The sequence below is a fragment of the Xyrauchen texanus genome, chromosome 8, assembly GCF_025860055.1.
Source record: "Xyrauchen texanus isolate HMW12.3.18 chromosome 8, RBS_HiC_50CHRs, whole genome shotgun sequence".
In the NCBI taxonomy this organism is placed as follows: Eukaryota; Metazoa; Chordata; class Actinopteri; order Cypriniformes; family Catostomidae; genus Xyrauchen; species Xyrauchen texanus.
Genome location: NC_068283.1, coordinates 42,661,243 through 42,686,810, shown reverse-complemented (window position 1 = coordinate 42,686,810; position 25,568 = coordinate 42,661,243). Strand labels below are relative to the sequence as shown.

The 25,568-nt window shown below is 40.6% G+C and overlaps 3 protein-coding genes across 5 annotated transcripts in view; 2 read left to right on the top strand and 1 right to left on the bottom strand.

Moving 5' to 3' along the window:
* LOC127647782 (V-set and immunoglobulin domain-containing protein 1-like) overlaps nucleotides 1-3,056 on the bottom strand; it is a 100,752-nt gene extending 97,696 nt beyond the window's left edge. For all 3 annotated transcript variants that reach the window (XM_052132252.1, XM_052132254.1, XM_052132253.1), the window contains exons 1-3: nucleotides 2,972-3,056; nucleotides 2,397-2,738; nucleotides 1,944-2,300 (exon numbers count right to left, since the gene is read on the bottom strand). In XM_052132252.1, the coding sequence (XP_051988212.1) occupies nucleotides 1,944-2,300; nucleotides 2,397-2,738; nucleotides 2,972-3,020 (748 nt within the window). In that variant the 5' untranslated portion in view covers nucleotides 3,021-3,056. The remainder of the gene's footprint in view (nucleotides 1-1,943; nucleotides 2,301-2,396; nucleotides 2,739-2,971) is intronic.
* LOC127647777 (uncharacterized) overlaps nucleotides 1-25,568 on the top strand; it is a 227,109-nt gene that overhangs the window by 153,433 nt on the left and 48,108 nt on the right. The window lies entirely within an intron of this gene.
* The window catches only part of LOC127647779 (uncharacterized), a 33,559-nt gene continuing 16,705 nt past the window's right edge, over nucleotides 8,715-25,568 (top strand). Inside the window, exons 1-8 of the mRNA XM_052132246.1 lie at nucleotides 8,715-8,822; nucleotides 8,901-9,245; nucleotides 9,337-9,693; nucleotides 17,133-17,234; nucleotides 19,912-20,007; nucleotides 24,288-24,380; nucleotides 24,570-24,659; nucleotides 25,089-25,205. Of these exons, the coding sequence (XP_051988206.1) occupies nucleotides 8,768-8,822; nucleotides 8,901-9,245; nucleotides 9,337-9,693; nucleotides 17,133-17,234; nucleotides 19,912-20,007; nucleotides 24,288-24,380; nucleotides 24,570-24,659; nucleotides 25,089-25,205 (1,255 nt within the window). The 5' untranslated portion in view covers nucleotides 8,715-8,767. The remainder of the gene's footprint in view (nucleotides 8,823-8,900; nucleotides 9,246-9,336; nucleotides 9,694-17,132; nucleotides 17,235-19,911; nucleotides 20,008-24,287; nucleotides 24,381-24,569; nucleotides 24,660-25,088; nucleotides 25,206-25,568) is intronic.

Here is a 25,568-nt window from a genome sequence, read left to right as displayed (position 1 = left end):
GGGTGCTCTCCACGATGACGTCAGGTCATCGTGCACCTCTGGGAAAAACGGGACGGGGGGGCGTGGCTGTGAGCAGCGCCCGGACCCCAGGAACCAGTCATCCAACCGCGATGGCTGTGGGGAGGACAGAGGGTTCCAATCCAACCCCATACTAGCGGCGGCCCGGGAAAGCATGTCAGTCATCTGCGTGTCCGACTCTGCCTGGGCGTGCAGGCCTGAAGGCGGCAGGCCAGGGGAGTCTTCAGCATCAGAAGCCGTGCTCTCCAATGCAATGGCGAGCTCATCCACTTCGAGCTCGAGAGGATAGGCAGACTGGCTGTGAGGTGAGCCGCTGTTACCTCGAGCGTGGACGGGAGTCAACGAGCGTGCTGTGGGGCGGGTGGCGTACCCGGCGGAGCTGCACCTGCTGCCATCCCCAGATCGCCTCCAGCACCAGCCGCATCATCCTCAATCCCGTTGGAAGTAGGAGCAATGCGGGGTCAGCTGGAGTGCCGTGCTTTCTGTTGAAAGCAAGCCGCGACCGCAACGTTGCCATGGTCATACCCTCGCAGTGAGAGCATGAGCCATCCACAAACGCAGCCTCGGTGTGATCGCTGCCCAGACACACGAGACAACGCCTGTGGCCGTCTGAAGCGGAGAGGACTCTACCGCATCCAGGAACAACACAGGGGCAGAAGAGCATCTTTTAAAAGACGTGTCCTGAAAGGACGTTTAACGCCGCTGTGTTTTGCTCTTTTAGAGGAAATACACTTTTACATTTACATTTATGCATTTGGCAGACGCTTTTATCCAAAGCGACTTACAGTGCAGTTATTACAGGGACAATCCCCCCGGAACAACCTGGAGTTAAGTGCCTTGCTCAAGGACACAATGGTGGTGGCCGTGGGGTTAGAACCTGTGACCTTCTGATTAACAGTGCTGTGCTTTAGCCACTACGCCACCACCACTTCCACTTTTACTTTCAAAAGGGAAATCACTCTTTTAAATAACTCTATACAGAGTTTCTCTGCGCTGTCGAAGCGCCCAGGGGCAAAGCAGCACTGCTGTGCAACGAAGGAGAAAGCCGCTGTAGTGTACCGTCAATCCAACAGCAAGCAGAGCGTCAGAGGAAGAATCAGGAACTTGTGTGTGACTTGCAACAGACTGTATGCACTACCATCGGCTCCAAAGAAAATTTTTCAATGAACTCAGCATATTTGCCCGCTTAAATACCCGTATGTCTGGGGGCGGGTATGCAAATACTGTCTGCCAACTTCTCATTGGCCTTTTTTCACAGTTCAGAGGCATATTCGGCACTCAAGAGAGACCCCTAGTGTCACTTCTTCGACACAACGTCGAAGTGAACAACAGACGGGGAACTCATAATAACACATCATTACTGTTATTGTGTGACTATTGCGCCTCTTATTGCCCCTGGATGGCTGAATGGATGGATAAATGGATGGATGGATGGATGGATTTAGTGCATTCACACAAATAATTGCGGAAAACAGGAACAATGAACGGAGTATTTTGTTATATTTATTTTGTTGGTAGCCAGTTAAAGTTTTCTCATGTGAAAAATGTCATGTTTATTCTTGTCAGTCTTCTTACAGTTTAGCAAAAAACAAAAAACTGTACTCAGTTTTCCTTTCCACACTACCGTACATTTTGTTACAGTGCTACATGCTACTTAAATTTGAATATTATAAATTATGTAAGCCTACATACAGCCATTAAAACTTAAATACAGATCTTAAAATCACGAAAAGGTAATGTCCTGACTACAAATATCTACTGACATAGACTGTATATAGTATGTGTCACTGTTGTGCCTGTTATTGATGCTTACAGCTACAGTAAATTTAGGCATTCTTTTAAATCATTTCTTTTAGAAAAAAGATAACAGTCCTGTCACCATAAAATATAGTAAGTAATATTTTTGTGTTTTATTGCCAACTTACCCAGTTGTTCAAGCACTACAGTTGTTTTGGCTGAAACTCCTCCAGCAAACACTTGACACATATAAACTCCTTTATCTTCAGTTCTGACACTCTTCAGTCTGAGAGAGAAGTTTCCTTTGGAGATTTCATCAGTGAAGAACTCAACTCTGTCTCTGTATTGCTCATGTGATGATTCGGGTAAAGGTTCATTGTTTTGGTAGAGCAGGACCAGAATATCTCCATCTTTATCTGTTTTCTTCCATGAAAGCTCTTCAATCTCTTCAGGTGTGATGTGAGAGTCCACAGAGCAGTTCAGAGTGACGTCTTCACCCGCATACGCAGATATGGAGTGATCTGATCCCGAGACTATCAAACGCTCTAAAGGATTTAAATGAAATTCATTTATATTTCACAACACCAAATCGAATTTTATAAAACATTTTATGTACTGTAATTCATGATGTTGTCACTCACTATATTTTATTTCAACCACAGTTGCACCAGAGTCCTGTTCACTGAAAACTTTACATCTGTATTGTCCCTCATCTTCAGCTGTCACATTGTTCAACAGGAGGGAGAAGTTTCCATGTTGAATCTGGTCAGTAAAGAAATGAGCTCTATCATGATAATCCTGCTGCTGGACCTCTGGTCGACTCTCACCATCTTGATACAGATGAACAAGAGTCTCTGTGTCTGATCTTCTCCATTCTACCTTCAGGTCCTCTGCTGGTAAGAGTGAATCAACATAACATGGCAAAACCACTGAACCTCCCAAAGAAACAACCAGAGGATCAGAGGGACCGTTTACAATGAACCCTATAAAAGAAAAGACACTTTTTTCTAATGTGCAAAAGTGAGGAAGAAAATATGTTTTATTTTTCTCTTAACCTAAACTTATACAATAAAATACTTAAGCCTATATTAATTAAGTAATCTTTAGCAAATATTTAAAAATGTACCAATTAAAATAGATTTTTTTTTTAAACACTACACAATTATATTTGATGGAATTTTGTCACGAAATTGAAATGCACACATCAACTACTTACCATTGGCGAACATCGGGAGTGACATAAATATACAGTAAAGAAAATCCATCTTCAATAATGAAAATTGGATGAAACAATCACATCCTAAAATAATATGGACATTAGAGCTTGTACATTCAGGCGTCTATATATAAGCTACTTTACTTTCACTTTCTGAAAATATTTGCGTGTCATGAATTGTTTTGTCTCAGGTGAAGAGGAACTAGCTCAAAACACACAAACACCTTTCAAAGAACTGTTTCTGTCTGTTTTTTTGCTTGTACAGATATAGTGAACAAAACTACATTATGCAAAACATTTTTTAAATAATAATTACTATTTTATAAAAATATGCTTCTTGTCTTACAATGAAAACCGCAAAAGTTACTATATTATCTTACCGGATTATTTTAAGTATATTATATACAAATCACTCCTTTTTGTTTACATGGGCATTTTGTATACTGTCCCAATTGTTACTGTGGAATTTATTTGGAGTTTTTTTAAGTTTGTAGAATAACTGTATGCTGGCTTTGTTAAGCTGATAATGTTATGTATGTTATCATCAGTTAATGCATTAGGTCCTGTACCATGAATAATTTTTTTTATTTTTTATTAAAGTACTAATTAATATACTAAACAACGTTTAGTGTTTAAAATATATTTTATGTTGAAATGAACAGGAACCAAGATTAATAAGTGTTGCTAAAGCACAGCTATTTGTTAGTTTGTGTTAACAACCTTATTTGAAGTGTTACCTATATATGTAATCCATGAATTTACACGGACCAGTGGAAAAACACATTTTCAGAAAGTTCTGATATACAGAATATATTGCAAAATCAATACATTTGATTTGCAATATTTATTTTGACAATTTGGTGGACATTTCTGGTGTTGTATGGCAAAATCAATGGCTTTCTTCATTGTTTTGTAAAGTGTAACTTTTTTAGAGATGTAAACATTAAAAAAACAAAATCACTTTGTAATAGATGTTCTTTCAAACTGAAGATCCATACTGGTTAATGTAGTGTATGCAGACAAGTGAACCATAACAATATCTGACAGATTTATGACTAAATCTCTCCTGCTAAATCTGTAAACAGATATTTAATAAAGTGTGAAACTAAAAAGAATAATTTGTAAACATAAAATATGTATCGTATTTGTTTTTATCTGATCCAAATTTCATGATGGATAAAGTTGGTTTGCCCGGGGCGACTTGAAAACTCATCACTGAACTGTCCGACCAGGCCTTCCAATTCCTTCTGATTGGTGGAGAGTTGGTTCTCCAAATTTACCACCCAGGCCTCTGTCTGAGCAAATGCTGCGACCCGTCTCTATGGATCTGTCCAGCATTTGAGGAGGTTAATATGGTAGCTCTGCTCCACTCTTCTTCATCCCAGCTGCCGGATTCGATGCGTATCTGGCCCGCCCATTCCACCACGGTGTAGGGTCCTTGCCAGCTGCCCAGGAACTTGGACGTGGCACTGGGGACCAGCACTAGGACCTGGCCTCCTGGGTGAAATTAACTGGCTGGGCCAGGGCGGTCGTACGTGCGCTGCTGGGAGGTTAAGTGGTCTTGCATTGTTTTGTTGACAAACCCTTACTAAGCATTGTGCATCGCACAAGTATCTTTTTTCGCCAGCACAGCACACTTCTAGGTGATATAGCTTAGTAGTAGCAAGTAAAATTGATCCTTCACTACCAGACTCGCACATGTCAATCATCCACAGTTTTAGTTTGTCTGTTTGTTTTTCCACAGTATAAATATTTTGTATATAAGATTAGATGCATAGGCAGTTTTGATTCTGATGGCATAAATTCAAAAGCTTTGATGACAGGTGTCAGACATCCGGTGTGGCCAAATTATTTTCCTCATGCATACACAGTCATTTTCACTCACATTTGCTTGCATGCTAGAGACCTGTTTTTACATGTTTCATTATGTTTTTTTCAGCAGATGAGCTCAACCTTGCTAACAGTGTCAAATGTGACATAAAAAAGCACCTTGTGCTGACCGCGCAATTGCTTGTTAGTTCTCTTTACTTTGGAAGACAACAGTAACGTTAAAAACATTAAAAAAAAAACAGTAAAACCATTTGATAACATCACTTGAAGTTCTATTAGGTTGGACGTGGTAAGTAGGTTCTTAAATCTCACAAGGAGATTTGCGGGTACCATAAAAATGTAACAATTTTACTCTAACGTTGTGAAAAAACGTAATTATAACGTGAATAAACCCCAACATTTGTCGTATCAAGTATGTTGAATATAAACATTATCACAACCTTTTCACAATGTAAAAAATAATTTTTACAATGTATTTGTGTTGCTCTGTTTCTGTGGTATGTGCTGTCCTTATCGGTTGCAGGAATCATTTCGCACTTTAAAACACCCTCAAAACATGTTTTTGTAAATTATGTGGCCTTTTAATGTGGTAAATTAAAACTCTTGCTGAAATAGTTCTGCTCGTTTTTGTAACATGTTTTTTTTTCTTCTGTTTAATGATGTGTCAAATGCTTCAGTTTTGTTGCTAATATTTTATCAAACATATTTCCTTCATGATCTGACTCGAGGCCTCACACATTTATATACCATTTACTTCTTGTTTACATGCAGAGGATATCTCTGATTGGCAGAACATGATCTCCCTCCCAGTTTGGGGACATGTGAAAGTAGATTCTATAAAAATCCTGATTAGAAACGTCTTGATTAGAAATGTCTTGTCATTTTTAGGCTTTCATTGTGCAAGGTTCTGGTCCTCTGGTTGTTCCTCTGGCATACATAAAGTATGCAATAAAAACTGCTTATTTTGTTGTGGGAACATTTGATCAGAGGACCAGCAGCAGGATTATCTTGATAGACCTCATTTCTTTACTGACCAGATTCAACATGGAAACTTCTCCCTCCTGTTGAACAATGTGACAGATGAAGATGAGGGAGAAAACATGTGTAATGTTTACACTAAACAGGATTCTGTGTATTTAGTGGACACACACTCACAAAATGAAACCTTTAGTTTTAACAAATTCGATTTTTAGTTCCACACTATATTAAATGACAGACTTACTAGTAGAGAATCCAGTCATAAATCTTTTAGTTGTTGTCTTGCTTCACTGGGCTGGTCATTTATAACTGGTTTAATTCTTCAGGTGTCTGTTTGACAAATTATACATCACAAAGGTTTAATTGTTGAAAGCTGTACAAAAAGAAAAACAAATTTCTTCAAAGATAATTTTTATGGTTCAAAATAGCATCCAAATGAGAAACATAAATACATTTGTTGAGGTTATTATCATGCAGATAAGATGACAAAGATTACAATAACTAAAAATCTTTTTTGTTCCCTGTAAAATAAAGCAGCTGGTTGTTTGCCTCTTAATGAGCTGATTTGTGTCTTCACCTGAACTTACAATTCAGTTTCAGTGCCATTTAAACTTGGGAATAATCTGGATTTGAAATAATAACATTTCCTGTTATTTATTGTTTGTATCACTGAATAGCAGTGTTCATATTCTCTGTCAGATAACTGTTTAATTAGTGTGACAGTAATGTGATGCTGCCTAGCAAAAGTATCCATTAACCCATTATTTTTTTTTACTATAGTGAATAATTAGAATTTTATATATATATATATATATATATATATAAAGAATGAATTAATGAACGTTACATTTATATAGTGCTTTTCTGGCAGTACACTCAAGCGTTTTACACAGTGAACAGGGGTCTCTCCTCAACCATTCACCTAGATGGCAGACGACGGCAGCCATAGTGCGCCGGTACGCTCACCACACACCAGCTATTGCTAGAGAGGAGAAGGTAGAGTGATAGAGCCAATTAATTGATGGGGATTATTAGGAAGCCATGATTGATATGGGCCAATGAGGGTGGTGTAACAGAGGGGGCATCTGGGGAGGCTACGTGCAGTCCGAGTGCATCTGTTACTATGCTCGCAGCAGATTGCCTATACCTGCATTGGCAGTTCACGTAACACAGTTCAGCCCGACGTTTCGTATAAGGGACCCCTAGTATCACTTCATCTACACAACGTCGAGTGAGTGAAAGAAGGGGAAGGTCTCGGTTACTGTCGTAACCTGATGGAGGGAACGAAACATTGTGTCCCACTTGCCACAGGCTGAACTACACTGCTGTAGTGGCCGGGACCTTGTCTCGGCTCCTCAGTGTAAAAACCTGACTGAATCTTCTGCCCGGACCTCCCTTTATAACCGTATGTCGGGGGAGTGGCATTCAAATTCAACTCGTCAATTCGCCTACTTCTCATTGGCCTTTTCTCAAAGATCTGAAGATGTCTCTGGCTCTCAAGAGTGACCCCTAGTGTCACTTCATCGACATAACGTCTCGTTCCCTCCATCAGGGAACGGAGGTTATGACAGTAACCGAGAAATTTTCACAGGAGGTCTCCCATGCAGGAACTGACCAGGCTCAACCCTGCTTAGCTTCAGTAATATATATTTTCTAATATATATATATTGATTTCCTGTTATGCATGTTATATTTAATCTGCATGACATTTTGCAAGTTTTTCTTGCAATTGCACACATATCCACAGTGTTAAATGATCAGCAAAGCTCTCACTAACTGGCAGATAATTTAGATAAAACATAAAATATTAATAATTTATTTTGTTGGTTTGTGTTTACTAAAAACAACTTCAATATGGTTTGTATGTATGAAAAAAAAAAAAAACAACATTAGCATTTTATATATATATAATACATGCTTAATATTAAACAGTCGCATTGAGCAGACGCTTCATTCAAAGTGACTTACAAAAGAGAATTGCTACAATTCATAATTTCTTAATTAGAACTCAAGTTAAATTAAATTAAAGGACCGATGTCTCTTTTAACGTTTCTGTAAGCACTGTACAACATTTTGTGCGAAAGGATTTTGTTTTCTTTTTAAGTAAGCGCTGTGTCATGATATCCACCTTTAACTAAGACTATTGTGTAGAAAAGTTTTTTTGGGGGGACATAAACGTCATACGTTGAAACGCATACGCATGTTGAAACCAGACTCCGGTGTCGAATATATATCACCGTTAACAGCCATTACAGACTAATATCGTATTGTAACAAAATTCACGTACACATTAAATAATAAATAAAAGATCATAGGGGTTACATTATATACAACCATAATTGTTCAAAAATAATGAACATGATTGTCTTGAGGATTTTTCGGCATTTTTACGGCATCAGAAACACTGGAGCAGTTACATTTTTAAAAACATGCAGTTGGATGTTATTTTTATTATTATTACTATTATTATAATTTTATCTAAATGTATAGAAAATTTCAGCAAAAGCATATTTAAAAAAAATAAAAAAAAATCCCTTTCCTCACTTAAATGTTATAATATCCCAAGAAATAACAGTTATAACAAAGTGCTATAGCTCTACTCGACACACTTTTAAATATATTTTGTGATCTTACGGATCGATTCTCACGAATAAATTTGACCATTGACCAACCGGTTTTGGTAAAGCACGACAAATAGTCACAGAACATAAAAAATTACTTTCGCTGTTTCCTTTTTAAAACAAGTGTTCACATGTAATTTTCTTTCTTTATTTAATGTATAATGTTGTTTTGATCACTTTCTTTAAAAGGTGTCCTGTGCTCCGTGTCACCTGAGATTTATAGAAGCGCAAGCCCGCATAATTGAGCAAAAAAGTGAAAGTAAAAGTATCTGTAGATATGTCCTCTGCCCGTCTGCTGAAAGACCTCTGACAAAAGCTATTTATCACGTTTATTTTAGGATTTGATGATTTAGTCTAATTTTTATTTATGAAGATGGAAATTCATACTTGTATTTTTATGTCACTCCTGATGATCACTGATGGTACGTAGAAGCAATTTAGGTTAAGACATGCATTTCCTAATTTTTACACAGTAGAACAAAGTGTCTTTTCCTTTACAGAGTTCGTTGTGAAAGGACCCTCTGATCCTTTGGTTGTTCCTCTGGGAGGTTCAGTGGTCTTGCCCTGTTTGGTTGACAAAGCCTTACTATCTGAAGGACTGGAGGTGGATTGGAGAAGATCAGACTCAGAGACTCTGGTTCATCTGTATCAAGATGGTGAGAGTCGACCAGAGGTCCAGCAGCAGGATTATCATGATAGAGCTCATTTCTTTACTGACCAGATTCAACACGGAAACTTCTCCCTCCTGTTGATCAATGTGACAGCTGAAGATGAAGGACAATACACATGTACCAGTTACAATGACCAGGAATTTGGTGAAACTGTGGTCCACATAAATGTTGTTGGTGAGTGAGAAGAACATTAATTCTGGTGCAAATCAAAGTAAATCAAATTCAATTTTATTTTGTGAACTTTAAACTATTTTTAATCCTTTAGACCATCTGATAGTATCAGGGTCGAGTCATTCCATATCTGCGTATGCGGGTGAAGACGTCACTCTGAACTGCTCTGTGGACTCTCACATCACACCTGAAGAGATTGAAGAGCTTTCATGGAAGAAAACAGATAAAGATGGAGATATTCTGGTCCTGCTCTACCAAAACAATGAACCTTTACCCGAATCATCACATGAGCAATACAGAGACAGAGTTGAGTTCTTCACTGATGAAATCTCCAAAGGAAACTTCTCTCTCAGACTGAAGAGTGTCAGAACTGAAGATAAAGGAGTTTATATGTGTCAAGTGTTTGCTGGAGGAGTTTCAGCCGACACAACTGTAGAACTGGTACAACTGGGTGAGTCAACAATACAAAATGTAAAAAATACACACTTGACTTCATGGGTGCATGATTGAAGTAACTAATAATTCATCTTGTTAATTACAAATTGTTCTTATATTTGTAAGTTTCTACGTTAAATAATAGTTAAAAATAGGAGCAAGCAGCAATAACATTCAAAACAGTGACACAGCCATATGTCTGTAGATTTTTGTAGTCAGGACTTTAAATTGATTGTTTTAATGGCCATGTTTAGGTAGATTTACTATCATTTATAATATTAAATTGTTTTACATAATTCTTTACAGTATTCTGCTCAGACATAGATCAGAATGTAATCAAGCAGCACTGTAACCAAATGTTTAATATATGGTATTTTCAATGCATTTTGGTGAATAAATACATAGTTTTGTGTCAATATCCAATAGGGTTGTCATAATAAAGCTTCACCGTTTGGCATCTTTATCACCATCCTTATAAGGACAATTCTGTTGAATGTCACCAAATATAAATGTGATCGGTTTTGAGAGACTTGGCTTTAAGATCATTTGAGAATTTTGGGGGGGAAGATTTGACAAGTTTTTTTCGACAAGACATTGAAAAATTAATTTTGTATTCTGCTATTGCAAGCCAGTCTCTAGAATTGGAAAAACATCAGGGGCTGACACCAAAATTTAGGTCTAAGTGTATCACTCTTAATAAAAACTTGAATAAGTTTACTGTTAGTTTTATTAATTTCCATCCATCCATCCATCGTCAACCGCTTATCCTGTGTACAGGGTCGCGGGGGGCTGGAGCCTATCCCAGCTAACATTGGGCGAAAGGCGGGGGACACCCTGGACAGGTCGCCAGTCCATCGCAGGGGTTTTATTAATTTAAATTGCTTAAATATTAGTATGGTGTGGTGGTGGTGTAGTGGTCTAAGCACATAACTGGTAATCTGGTAATCAGAAGGACGCTGGTTCGATCCCCACAGCCACCACCATTGTGTCCTTGAGCAAGGCACTTAACTCCAGGTTGTTCCGGGGGGGATTGTCCCTGTAATAAGTGCTCTGTAAGTCGCTTTGGATAAAAGCATCTGCCAAATGCGTAAATGTAAATAAATACAGGCTACAATAGTATTTTTGATTGAAGCATATCCACTGTACCATCCATAAACAGTGGTATTGGTAAAATTATGATATTCACATAAAGCCAAGGTTAGATTTAATTATAGTTTAAAAAAAATCTATATAAATTAATAAATTAATTAAAATAAAACAAGAAACTGTGGTATTTGCAATGAAAAACAATATCCTAAACACATGTAGGAAGAACCTCCATAAAAGTGATTTATATTCCCCAAATACACAATATTTAATATAATTATAATAATTGTAACATTTATTATATAACATTTATAACATTTCTGGCAAAGCATCATAGTTTTTACAGATGGATCCTCTCTGCCGCTTCATCGTCAAAGAGAAGAGGGTTCTGTTCCCTGTGTGTGTCGATGGACTGTATCCTTAATTTTTTACAACTAATAAAGTCTCTTTATTGTTGTTGCATTTTCTGCATTAGTGCTAAAAGAGCTACTTGCGATTTGTGTCTTTTTGGATGCTGGAAAGTGGCAAGCCACCTCCTCGTGTACGGCGTTTCCATAATTTAATTTCAAAAACACTTTTCAATGAATAATACACAATACAAAATACACATAAAAAGAGGGAGAGATGATTACTCAAAATGTACAGCAAATAGAAACAACAAAAAGTTTTAAGTTGGGACTTAACAATGTATAGAGAGGAGATATTATGAAGAGTAAGAGGTAGTCAGTTCCATAACTTAGGAGCAACAACACAGAATTACCTACCACCTACATTGGCCTACAACTGAGACCTAGGAACAGACAAAAAGCCAAGTTCAGAGGATCAAAGAGGATCTAAAAGTGGGCAGAACATGATAGAGTAGATCAGACAAATAAAATACAGCAAGACCATTTAAAGCCTTAAATGTTAGGAGGAGTATCTTAAATTGAATTCAGGATGCAACAGGCAGCCAGTGGAGATCATGCATAAGAGGGAGGATGTGTGCAGAACACTTAGTAAAGGGGAGGACTCTTTGGACATATTGTAATCTAGCAATGTTTTTTTTTGTTTTTTTTTGGATAAGCCGATAAACAGGGCATTGCAATAATCAAGACGTAAGGTGATCAGAGCATGTACCAAGTTTGGCATCAGCCAAAGTGAGAGCAGATCTGAGTCTCAGTTCAGTCTCGCCATGTGCTGATCCGATCAGACAACACTTCGGTGGTGGTGTATTTAAATTGGCAGGGTGGGGTTTGATCGCATCCCCTGTTGAAACTGGTATGTCTCCTACACCTGTGGTTTCAGACACACCTCAAGTTGAATTGGGCAGTTCATATCCTGGGCTGCGGAGTAGATCTGCTCTTGTGCCAAGGCCTTTGGTTGGTAGGTCCTGAGGATTTGGGGGCTCTTCGGGAGAGAGGAAGTGAATCTATTCACCTTTCAGGAGACCAGCTGTGGTACTCGATGTCTCTTGTTCCGCTGGGCTCAGATGCCCTATATTAAATTTGTCCAGTTTAGAAATGCAAGTATGAGTTCCCACCTATAGAGCTCACTCATCAAGTGCTGTGGAAGATCCAGGAGGATCAAGAAATATGGATTTTAGCTGAACCGCACTGGCCCAACTACCCGTGGTTTCTGGAGTTGGTGGAATTTCTGCAAGCAAAATCTCCCTTGAGGGGAGATTTCCTCTCTAAGGCACAGGGCACAATTTGGCATCCGTGGCCCAAACTGTGGAATCTACAAATTTGGCTATTTAACAGAGCCAAATGACCTCTTATATATAGTATGTATACAGTATATCTTTATGGTCAGGTTTTCACCTCACCTTGAGATGTCTTTATTTACTTGTAAGGCAGATATTTCTTATGGTATCACTATTTGCACCATTTATTTTCTGTTTTTCTCTCCACTTTGGTGTGGATGTGGGCCTTCTGTTTACTGCCTTTCTGTAGTAGGCACAGCCTAAATTAGTATTATGGCATTGTATAATATCCTAGCATCAGCTACTGACGTAATGTTGAGAGACTGACTTGAAAGGGAACATCTAGGTTACCTAAGTAACCCTGGTTCCCTGAAAGGAGGGAACAAGAATTTACATACCTTGGTATAATACTGTTTTTCCACTGAAAATGTTAGATAATGTTTCATCTCTTCATTCAAAAGTTCTGAGGAAGATGGTGTTCGGAAGCTCAATTTATACTCTCTCTTAGGCGCGTGGTTACAGGGCAGAGCTTCAAACTTCATCTGTCAATGGAATTGCCGTGATTGGATAGTGTTCAGAGTGTTTTTGGGCTATTGGGAGCGACCTCTGGCATTAGCTACCGGCATAACGTCTCTTTCCCTCCTTTCAAAGAACTTAAGTTACTTAGGTAACCTTGATGACTTCAATCTTAGGTGGCCTCAACCCCCAATGACACTGTAAGATGCGCATATTTCATGTATTCCACTCTGTTGCATATACAGTGTTTTGTTTTTTACTGTGTTTATGTGATTTAAGCTAGTTGAAAATGTTGTAATTTTAATATTAAACACTTTTAAAGTTATTAAAAATGAACCAAAACCACTTGAAGAATATAGACAATACATGTTTTATGGTAACTGTTTATTTATTGGCAACATGTTGCATCTGTCCTAATCATTCCTGTTTTTTTTCTCTATGTATTAACAAAAATTATAGAACATGAAACATTTTGCAACTTCTGTTGTTCAAAGCAACAATAGTAGCTTAAAAACTAGATAGGTACATTTCCTGAAGAAAATGTGAGTGGTGCTTGCCGTGGCAAAACTCGTCAAACAGCATGTTGTAACTTGAAAAGAAAAAAAATTATGGTCATAAATAAATCAGCCCAGAAGTCTGTACGATTTTCTGGTGCAGAAATATGTGATTTTTTACTCGGTTGCTAGGGTAAGCCCATGTGGTTGCTATGCAGTTACCAAGGTAATACAATACATGGCTCCTTTCCATCCTGAGTGAAATAAGTCAACCCGGAAGTCTGTAGTGTTTTCTGGTGCAGAGATATGTGATTTGTTGCTCGGTTGCTAGGGTAACCCCATCTGGTTGCTAGGCAGTTACCATATTGATACTAATGAAGTGTCCTTGCCATCCTGGTTGAAATAAATCAACCCGAAGTCTGTACTCTTTTCTGGTGCCGAGATATGTGATTTGTTTCTCGGTTGCTAGGGTAACCCCATCTGGTTGCTAGGCAGTTACCATAGTGATAGTAATCAAGTGTCCTTGCGATCCTGAGTGAAATAAATCAACCCGAAGTCTGTACTCTTTCTGGTGCCGAGATATGTGATTTGTTTCTCGGTTGCTAGGGTAACCCCATCTGGTTGCTAGGCAGTTACCATAGTGATAGTAATCAAGTGTCCTTGCGATCCTGAGTGAAATAAATCAACCCGAAGTCAGTACTATTTTCTGGTGCAGAGATATGTGATTTGTTACTCGGTTGCTAGGGTAACCCCATCTGGTTGCTAGGCAGTTACCATAGTGATAGTAATCAAGTGTCCTTGCCATCCTGATTGAAATAAGTCAACCCTGAAGTATCTACGTTTTCTGATGCAGAGATATGTGATTTGTTACTCGGTTGCTAGGGTAACCCCATGTGGTTGCTAGGCAGTTACCATATTGATACTAATGAAGTGTCCTTGCCATCCTGGTTGAAATAAATCAACCTGGAAGTCTGTACTCTTTTCTGGTGCCGAGATATGTGATTTGTTTCTCGGTTGCTAGGGTAACCCCATCTGGTTGCTAGGCAGTTACCATAGTGATAGTAATGAAGTGTCCTTGCCATCCTGAGTGAAATAAATCAACCCGAAGTCAGTACTATTTTCTGGTGCAGAGATATGTGATTTGTTACTCGGTTGCTAGGGTAACCCCATCTGGTTGCTAGGCAGTAATCATAGTGATACTAATCAAGTGTCCTTGCCATCCTGATTGAAATAAGTCAACCTGGAAGTCTCTAAGTTTTTCTGATGCAGAGATATGTGATTTGTTACTCGGTTGCTAGGGTAAGCTCATGTGGTTGCTAGGCAGTTACCATAGTGATACTAATGAAGTGTCCTTGCCATCCTGATTGAAATAAGTCAACCCGAAGTCTCTACGCTTTTCTGATGCAGAGATATGTGATTTGTTACTCGGTTGCTAGGGTAACCCCATCTGGTTGCTAGGCAGTTAACATAGTGATACTTATCAAGTCTCCTTGCCATCCTGATTGAAATAAGTCAACCCGAAGTCTCTATGTTTTTGTGATGCAGAGATATGTGATTTGTTACTCGGTTGCTAGGGTAAGCCCATCTGGTTGCTAGGCAGTTACCATAGTGATACTAATGAAGTGTCCTTGCCATCCTGATTGAAATAAGTCAACCCGAAGTCTCTACGCTTTTCTGATGCAGAGATATGTGATTTGTTACTCGGTTGCTAGGGTAACCCCATCTGGTTGCTAGGCAGTTAACATAGTGATACTTATCAAGTCTCCTTGCCATCCTGATTGAAATAAATCAACCCAGAAGTCTCTCTGATTTTCTGGTGCAGAGATATAGTTACTGCTAAACGGTTGCTAGGGTACTCTGTGTAGTTGCTAGGGAGTGGCTTGGCAGCTGCCAATCATGAATCTCCAAAGGCTGCTTGTCAGTATGAATGATATAAACCAACTCCCATGCCTCTGTGACATTCAGAATGGAAGATATCCCTCTATGGATTTTGGTTGTTAAGGTGCTCGACAATGGTTGCTAGGGAGGGATAGGAAGTGTTGAAGTGATGCATGATTGGCTGTTGCTGTCCCGAGTCAAACGAGACCACCCTTGTGTTTCTATGACACTTCTATCCGGAGATATCCCTTTGATCTTTTTCAATAGAAGTCTATGGGACTTGTTGCTAAGGTGCTCTTAATGGTTGCTAGGGCGTGGCTTGATAGCTTCACAATGATCCAGAGAGACTGATTGGTTGTCTGAGTAAAATGAGCCCACCCCTCGTCTCTATGACACTGTGATCCAGAGCTATGTTCAATACAAATCCCTATGCCTTTTCATTTCATGGGCCGTCCTACACCATTATAAGTCAATTGGGGCATTTTTGGGCAGCTCCTGCCCCCAGGGGTGCAACTTTTACCCCATATTGAGGTATGCTCTTACAGAGCCTGCCAGCCTCTTCAAATGTGGCAAATCACACGCTTCTACTGAAATCCTCGCTTGGAGCTGTGACGCGTCAAAGTTTGTCTCAATGTTAAGTCTATGGGATTTTTCGCCGCTTTTTGCCCCTGGGGCAAATACCGTACTCCGATCGCTTATAAAAGTCATAGCACATGTGTCCTCAATAGGCCGTTCGATTTGACACCTCATTCGTGGGTCTACGCTAAACGGTGCTGGGACGAGTTAGGTGCCAAGTTTTGTTAAGAGATATAAAAATAAAAATAAAAATAAAAATAAAAAGTATAATAATAAGTATGTGAGATTACAATAGTGATGCTTTGCAAGCACCACTAATTATGTTTCAATTACATCCTGAAGTCATTGTAATGTCATCAGTCACTTTTATTCATATATCATACAGCCCCTTTCTCTCATTGTAGAACATGATTACTGAACTAAACAGAGCCGTTTCTAGGCCCAGGCGAACTAGGTGGTCGCCTAGGGCTGCATTTGAGAGGTGTTCAAGTGTGAGCCCCAAACCGTCCTGCACCGAAATACATAGAAATGGCCCTGGAACTAAATGAATGCCATACCTCCTCTCCTTCAGTCAGTCACCGCACCTCCTATACCAAATGTATGAATGATTTGTCCCATTCAGAGTCAGATTCAGTGATGGGACGCACAGTATTACTTCAGCGAGTTAAACAAATGATGAACATATTCATAGCCCAAACTCAAATCTATAAGCTTGCAACCAAAGCTATCTCACACTTCATATCTCACACTTCATACTAGTTTATTGCTGTTTAAGTGCCCCTGAACGTCCCCCTAAATAGGGTCTAGCTGTGCATATGCCATTTGGATTGAACAACGCTGTAGGACAAGTTCGAAAAGCACGTTTTTGAAAAAATTCGAAATAAAAAAAAAATTAAAACCACTAGATACGTGGTGCCTGGATGAACCAAGAAGGAAGTGGAAAGATAATTACACATCCTTATCACTGTAAGCAGAAGCCCAATTCCAACTTTGAGCAGTTGGTGGGGTTTGCGAGTCCTACCCCAAAATTGTCACCATGCAGGCATATTCTGCCATTTTTCCATCAGTGTGCCAAATTTTAAAACTTTTTACCATACGGTTCTATCAGCTAAAATATTATAAATAATAAAAAGCAGAAAACCAACAGTTACAATATTATCTATACATACTGAGTCAAATATAGACTAAATTGTGTTCATGTGTACTCATGTCTGTGTCTCACAGGTTTCTCTACTATACACATAATGGTGTTGATTTTCTGTATTGCTGCATCTGGATCTGCACTTCTGCTTTGCTGTCTGATTTACCACCAATCAAAAGAAACAGGTGTGATCGTAAGGATAATGTTCTTATTTCCTGTGATGAAACTTTGCATGCAGTCTGCAATCTGCTAAAGTCTGTTACCATAGAGCTGAAACGATTAGTCAATATTATCGAAAACACATAAAATATAGTCAGTAAACATGAGCATCCATCAATATTTCCCTAAATGTGCAAACTTTGCATTAAACGTTTGAATAGATATTGTTTTTAAATAATTGACATGACATATTCAGCAGATCTTGCATAATTGAAGTTCCCTGTCTGTCGCTCACTTCGACGTTGTGTCGAAGAAGCGACACTAGGGATCTCTCTTGAATATGCCTCTGATCTATGAAAAAAGGCCAATGAGAAGTTTGCAGACAGTATTTGCATACTCCGCTCCCGGACATACGGGTATAATAGTGGGGAAATACGTTGAGTACATTCAGAAATTTTATTCGGAGCCGATGGTTGTATTTGCAGTGAGCTGCGATTCATGCACCCGTTCCTGTTCCTCTGACGCTCTCTGCTGTTGGATCTACGGCGCACTACAGCGGCTTTCTCCTTCCCTGCACGGCAGTGCAGTTTGCTCCTGGGCGCAATCACTCTTTTTGCACTCCACCTGTGCCCCGGAAACCCTACCACCTGGCGGGGTCACCCTGTGCTCCCCTCCAAGGCCTGTAGGACGACATCTTTGTTGACCGCCAGACTACAGCACCGCCGGACATGCCGCTTCCACCCTGCATGCCATAGCCCTGCTGCAAGTCCACCAGGCCAAGGCACTTAAAGATCTGCACAGGGGTAGCCCTGATCCCGATGTGTTGCAGGAACTGCGCTCAGCAACCGACCTCGCCCTCAGAGCCACAAAGGTCACAGCGCAGTCACTCGGGCAGGCGATGGCCATGCTCGTGGTCCAGGAACATCATCTGTGGCTGAACTTGGTCGAGATGAAACTCCCGTTCCAAATGCTCACACAAAAACACATCTTAACTTGCATCCGCCATCTAGATTGGTTTGCAGCGGTAGACCTGAAGGACATGTACTTCCACGTCTCAATTCTGCCTTGACACTGACCCTTTCTACGGTTCGCATTCGACGGCCAGGCATATCAGTACAAAGTCCTCCCCTTCAGCATGTCTCTGTCCCCTCGCGTCTTCACTCAGTCTGACACAGGTGGTCGCCTTTGCACGTAAAATGCCTGCCCGCTTCTGTGTCAGCAGAACACGTCTCAGCACATGGCGTGATTTAAATTAGACCCCTAGTGTCGCTTCTTCTACACAACATTGAAGTGAGCAACAGACGGGGAATGTCTAGGTTACGTATTTAACCTCCGTTCCCTGATGGACGGAACGAGACGTTGTGTCCTCCCGGCCACGTCGCTGAGCTGAGCCACTGTTGTGGCTGGACCATTTCTGGCTCCTCAGAACAATCCTGAATGAACTCGACGTATTTCCAGCTTTTATACCCTTATACCCGGGGGTGGGGTATGCAAATACTGTCGGCCAACTTCTCATTGGTCTTTTTTCATAGATCAGAGGCATATTCGGTACTCAAGAGAGATCCCTAGTGTCGCTTCTTTGACACAACGTCTTGTTCCCTCCATCAGGGAATGGAGGTTACATATATAACCTAGAAGGTATGTCCAAAACATTGGAAATTGCATTTAATTTTCACATATTCTCCTGACAAAAATTGAAAATGTACTTTTATTTCTGTCGTAAAAATGATCTAATATGGTAGCTGGAGATCAGGAGAATTTCTAATGAGAATACATGAAATTACCTTTTAAAATATGTTAAAAGTACCTTCTTGCTCTCTCGTTTTATGTTCTTGCGGCATTTTTCTAAATTTTTCTGTTCCTGACAGGTAGCATGTCAGAAACAGAATTAAATAACTAATTATAATAATAATTGTCAACAAATCACCCCCGACTCCTCAACAGTTGACATATGTTTATTTGCATGTAATATAAAATCTTTATTATTATGGTTATGTTTGCATAGACGAAATACCAGAACTAGGCTACGTAGAACTTCATTGTGAGCATGGGGGCATCTTGGTGAATCATGGGCCCTACACAACTTGCGTAGTTAGCACACAGAAGACCAGCACTGGGCTTGTTACTATAAGCCTACAAGTCAAAAATAAATTCCTAATTAGTTTTCGTTTGGTGTTTTTTACTGAATAACTACATAGAAAGTAAGGTCATTCAGAGAAGGTCGTTTAAAAAGATTATCATCCTCATTTCCATCCTTGTGTTCCTTGCCACAGTCGTCTACAGCTTGCTCACTGGGGTTATTAATACAATTATCATTTAATTATTTTTAAACACGATTAAGAATCGTATTTTATCTAAACTACACAATGATGATTCATCGACTTTATAGACATTACAGTTTAATCGTCTGTTAATGCTGATATTCTGTAAAGCTGCTTTGAAACGATGTGTGTTGTGAAAGGCGCTATACAAATAAAATTGACTTGACTTGACTTGTTGGCAAGCATAAGTTTAAAACAACCTCTTAACTCAAAGTTTAATCTGAATTCTTGGTTAAGAGCTGTTGATTGATCAGGGCAATAATTACTCGAATAGTTGATTAATCATTCTGATCATTTTTAGATTAGTCAGTTATCAAATTAAACGTTTTTTGCAGCCCTGCTACTACAAGTGTCAGTTAACTGTGATTATTCTCCCAACTAGACCCCAGCAGAACAGTGTGGCCACTACAGGTTTCTCTTGTATTTTGTCCAAACATCTGTATGGCATTTGCCTTCATTTTCTGGGGTATTACTGAGGGTGAGTATTGTCGTTTTTTTGCTGTTGATAATATCTTTGAAAAGTAAATATACACTCACCTAAAGGATTATTAGGAACACCATACTAATACTGTGTTTGACCCCCTTTCGCCTTCAGAACTGCCTTAATTCTACGTGGCATTGATTCAACAAGGTGCTGAAAGCATTCTTTAGAAATGTTGGCCCATATTGATAGGATAGCATCTTGCAGTTGATGGAGATTTGTGGGATGCACATCCAGGGCACGAAGCTCCCGTTCCACCACATCCCAAAGATGCTCTATTGGGTTGAGATCTGGTGACTGTGGGGGCAATTTTAGTAGAGTGAACTCATTGTCATGTTCAAGAAACCAATTTGAAATGATTCGAGCTTTGTGACATGGTGCATTATCCTGCTGGAAGTAGCCATCAGAGGATGGGTACATGGTGGCCATAAAGGGATGGACATGGTCAGAAACAATGCTCAGGTAGGCCGTGGCATTTAAACGATGCCCAACTGGCACTAAAGTGACCTAAAGTGTGCCAAGAAAACATCCCCCACACCATTACACCACCACCACCAGCCTGCACAGTGGTAACAAGGCATGATGGATCCATGTTCTCATTCTGTTTACGCCAAATTCTGACTCTACCATCTGAATGTCTCAACAGAAATCGAGACTCATCAGACCAGGCAACATTTTTCCAGTCTTCAACTGTCCAATTTTGGTGAGCTCTTGCAAATTGTAGCCTCTTTTTCCTATGTGTAGTGGAGATGAGTGGTACCCGGTGGGGTCTTCTGCTGTTGTAGCCCATCCGCCTCAAGGTTGTGCGTGTTGTGGCTTCACAAATGCTTTGCTGCATACCTCGGTTGTAACGAGTGTTTTTTTCAGTCAAAGTTGCTCTTCTATCAGCTTGAATCAGTCGGCCCATTCTCCTCTGACCTCTAGCATCAACAAGGCATTTTCGCCCACAGGACTGCCGCATACTGGATGTTTTTCCCTTTTCACACCATTCTTTGAAAACCCTAGAAATGGTTGTGCGTGAAAATCCCAGTAACTGAGCAGATTGTGAAATACTCAGACCGGCCCGTCTGGCACCAACAACCATGCCACGCTCAAAATTGCTTAAATCACCTTTCTTTCCCATTCTGACATTCAGTTTGGAGTTCAGGAGATTGTCTTGACCAGGACCACACCCCTAAATGCATAGAAGCAACTGCCATGTTATTGGTTGATTAGAAAATTGCATTAATGAGAAACTGAACAGGTGTTCCTAATAATCCTTTAGGTGAGTGTATGTATCACAATATAAAAACTGCTTTCAAGGAACAGTTCACCACGGGCTGCGGTGCCCACATTTTCAAAGAGCGGTTTCCTCACTCCTTGAGTCACACAGCCGGTGTTTTCGACCGGCGTTGTCATGGCAACCGGACACTGAACACCTGCAGCCTGGATGACACAAAGACGGGCCCTCTGCCTTTGCGCGCCCGGCCACACCACACTCAAACCCACGGCCAGTCGGTTGTGACGAGCCAAGAGGATGGTCAAAAAGCTCTCCTCCCCCTTCGTTGACCCCCACGATGCTGGGTATATGGAGGAAGGTAAGTGCTTCGAGGTTCCCCTCAGCGCAGCCACCTCTGGACGAAGCGAGGCTCCTCGACGTGGTGTTTCCTGCTCCCCCCGCCATGTAGGCCCACTCCTAGGTACATCAGATGCGATTGTCCCCTTGTGGGACAGGGACCTGGTGCTCAAGCACCTCAGCCATTTAGGGCTTCAGGTCAACTGGGAAAAGAGCAAGCTGTCCCTAGTTCAGATCATTTATTTTCTTGGGAAGGAGTTAGACTTGGGAAGGAGTCTCCATGATAGCGTGCCTCACGAGTGAGTGCGCGCAGTTGGTGCTAAACTGCCTGAAGTCATTCAGGTGGAGTACGGTGGTCCCATTGAAATGGTTTCATAGGCTCCTGTGGCATATGACATCCTCGGCAATGGCCACGCCGCTCAGGTTGATGCATATGAGACTGCTCCAGCACTTTCTTCAGACTCGAGTCATGAGATGGGCATGGTGCCATGGCACACATCGCGTGGCCATCACGCAGATCTGCCACCACTTCTTTAGCCACTGGACAGACCTTGCATTCTATGGGCAGGGGTTCCCTCACAGCAATCGTCCAGGCACGTCATGGTTACGAGAGATGCCTACATGCTAGGTTAGGGTGCTGTGTGCAACGGGCATGCAACTGCTGGTTACTGGACAGGACTGCAACGGCATATCAACAGCCTCATGTTGTTGGCATTACTGCTCGCCCTGTAGAGGCTTTTGCTTTTGATCCAGGGCAAGCTCGTGTTGGTCTGGCCGGTCAACGTGGCAATGGCCGCTTAAGTCCGAGTCAACCTGCCACTGGGCTACCGCACCCGATGGTGGAAGCCCAGCTGAGTCCTCCACGTCAGACTGGACGAACCCACTCTTCGATGCTGCTATCGACAGATCATCCTCTTCGTTAGCTCTGAATGAGATCGCGAACCCACCAAGAGAACTCGACCAGGGCTGGGAAATGGGAGGTCTGGCGGGGGTGTCCCAGCAGAGAGGCTCCCATTAAGGACTCTAAATCGCCAACCTTTTCTGCTTCATACCCGTAGGTAGAAGGACTGAGGCAGGGAGCCGCTGGGGTGACTTTCCCTCTGACGAAAGAAAGCCACGACTGCAACATTGCCATGGTCATGTTCTCGCAATGAGGACATGAACCATTCATGAAATCCATTTCTGCATGTGTAGCACCTAAACACGTGAGACAGAGCGATCGTGACAGAAGCGGAGAGATAACGACCGCAACCACGAATAACACACAAACGAAAAGGACGGCCGCCATCCGCGAGGCGAGTGGGGACTGGACTCCCCGACTTCTTGGAGCGATGGAGCCGCTGCCAAGGGCGGATTAGTGCCCTGCCATCCCCCAGAAATGCGGAGGGGTCGACAGAAGGCCGCCGTCCACAAGGGGAGGAGGGAAGTGACTCTCCGACAGCCTGGAGCCAGGGCAGAGTAGTGTCCCCAGGAGTCGCTGTGAACGCGGAGGGGCGTTCTTTCCGCCGGGGGTCATGGGTTTGACACCGGTCCGCCCGGGGAGAAGTGGCTGTCATCCACCTGAAAGGGTGTAGGAGTGATCGAGGACCATGCGACAGTGTATCAGAGAACCGGCGAGTACGTTTTTTTTTTTTTCCATCTCTCTCTCTCTCTCTCTCTCTCACTGCCGCTCTGCATTGGCCTTTTCCCTCTCGTTTAAATTTTACAGTGTTTTTTGGGGGGGTACTACACTGTTACAGGAAGTTATTAATTGTTTCTGTTTCCCTCCCTTTGTCCCCTCCCTCATCCAGGAAGACGGGGATGACCTGCTGGAAGATGGGGCAAAAGGCATGCCCCCCTCCAGGGAAGGGGGGGGGGGGGTGTACGTCATGCCAGGGGCTCCCCTGCCTGAGAGAACAAGGAAGGAATGTGACCAGGCGGAGGGTGGGGCCGGGTCATGATTATTCACACCCGGTCCCTTATCAGGCTAAATAAGCCTACGAGAGGGATAAAGGCCGATTGCGGGCAGTGGTGCGGGAGAGAGAGATAATTTATGTCGCGTGTGTGTGTGTTTGTCTTTTGTTTAAGTTTATAATTAAAATATTATTTATAATGCCAAGCCGGTTCTCGCCTCCTCCTTTCCATTGAACTACTTTACAATTATTTACACATATTATGCATACAGGGGGCATCTGTGGCTCAGGTGGTAGAGCGGGTTGGACACTAATCGCAGGGTTGGTGGTTCGATTCCTGGCCAACACGACTCCACATGCCGAAGTGTCCTTGGGCAAGACACTGAACCCCAAGTTGCTCCCAATGGCAGGCTAGCGCCTTGCATGGCAGTTCTGCGGCCATTGGTGTGTGAATGTGAATGGGTGAATGGGACACAGTGTAAAGTGCTTTGGTAACCTCTAAGGTTAAAAAAAGTGCTATATAAGTGCAGACCATTAGCATCTGTATCTTTCTCTTTATCAGTTTTGTCTATGGTGTTATTAGTTGCAATTGAATGTTAAATGAGGTTGGGTTGTTATGGTTACAAATATTATTATGCTTCATGAAACAAAAAGTACAAATAACTTGTAGTCACTTTTGTTTTTATTCATGTAAAGGTACTTTAGTGTCAAAATATATATATATATTTTTACATTCTTTTTTTATTTGTTTGCTTTATTTTTGACAAAGTAATGATTTACTGTCATGAGATACAGTATCAACTAATGTCCATCTTTAAAATTTGTTCCAGGATTTCTGAATGAGACCATCCCATGCTGTGCTATTTATATTCTGAGACCTGTGATGTTGTTGTGGGCTGTGCCTTATTTAACTTATCTTAAAGGTATGTTTTAGTTTGGATAGTTTTAATTTTACCAAACCAGTTTGGCAGATGCATTTTGATTGGCAGATATTGATGTTTAGCTTATTGTACCTTTTCTTGAAAAATATTTAGTGATTTTTGTTATTGTTGTGGCAATAAAGCTTTTCATTGTCTAAAGTTAATCTATAAAAAAACGTTTTCTGCTTTCAGAATATATTAAAACAGGCTACATTAAGACATGGATCAGTTTTTCACGTGTAGCAAGAGAATTTGCTGTTTTGACAGTCGTCGTTTACTCAGGTAGGAAAATCTAAATATTGCACCACAGAAGTCATGTGTGTTATTGTGTGTAAAATTGCAACATTTAATTTACAAACAAATACATATTATGTATTCTTTAATACATCATATAGAGCTGTTTTAGCTGTCTTTAAATATGAAAGATACTGTATATACAAAAGTGTGACCACTGTTTACTGGAGCAGATTTGTAATACCCTGAGAGAAAACAAGCAACAAAAGTCTCCTTTAATTAGATCTAAATAATAATAATACAAATAATTCATTTAATAACATTAATTGATTATTAATTATATCGTTTAATTCTTTATTATTATTATTTATTTAATTGTTTTGCAACATAGGTCACTTTCAGACTGCTTTATATTTCAGATGTATTGCACTGTTATTTATTCTGTTTTATTATTTTATAAATCTGTTCCTCTTTTAGTTTTCTTTTCATATGCCTTGAAGAAGACTGCACATTATACAACTATCGTACCTCTCATATTTTTGGGATTTTTTGGTGTATATATACTATTGTTGTGTATCTTCATCTTCATTGGAGGTAAGATTTTCTGATTTACAGTTTATTTATTTTTTTAGATTAGATTCAACTTTATTGTCATTGTGCAAAATGCAAGTACACAGCCAATGAAATGCAGTAATCATGTTATGTGCACAAGTAATTTAGTTTTTTATGTGAATTATCATAAAACTGTTTCTTTTAGAGCTTTATATGATTAGTGATCTTGAAAATTACAGAGGTGTTAGATTAATCCTTGAAGAGATGTACAGTAATTAAACATGAAACTACACTAAACGATAAACCATAATTATGTAAAAAATGACACTGAAATCGACTTTATCATTTGAGGTTGTTAGATGTTGGTTGTTAATAAGCCTTCAGCTGCTGGATGCCCTAACATTG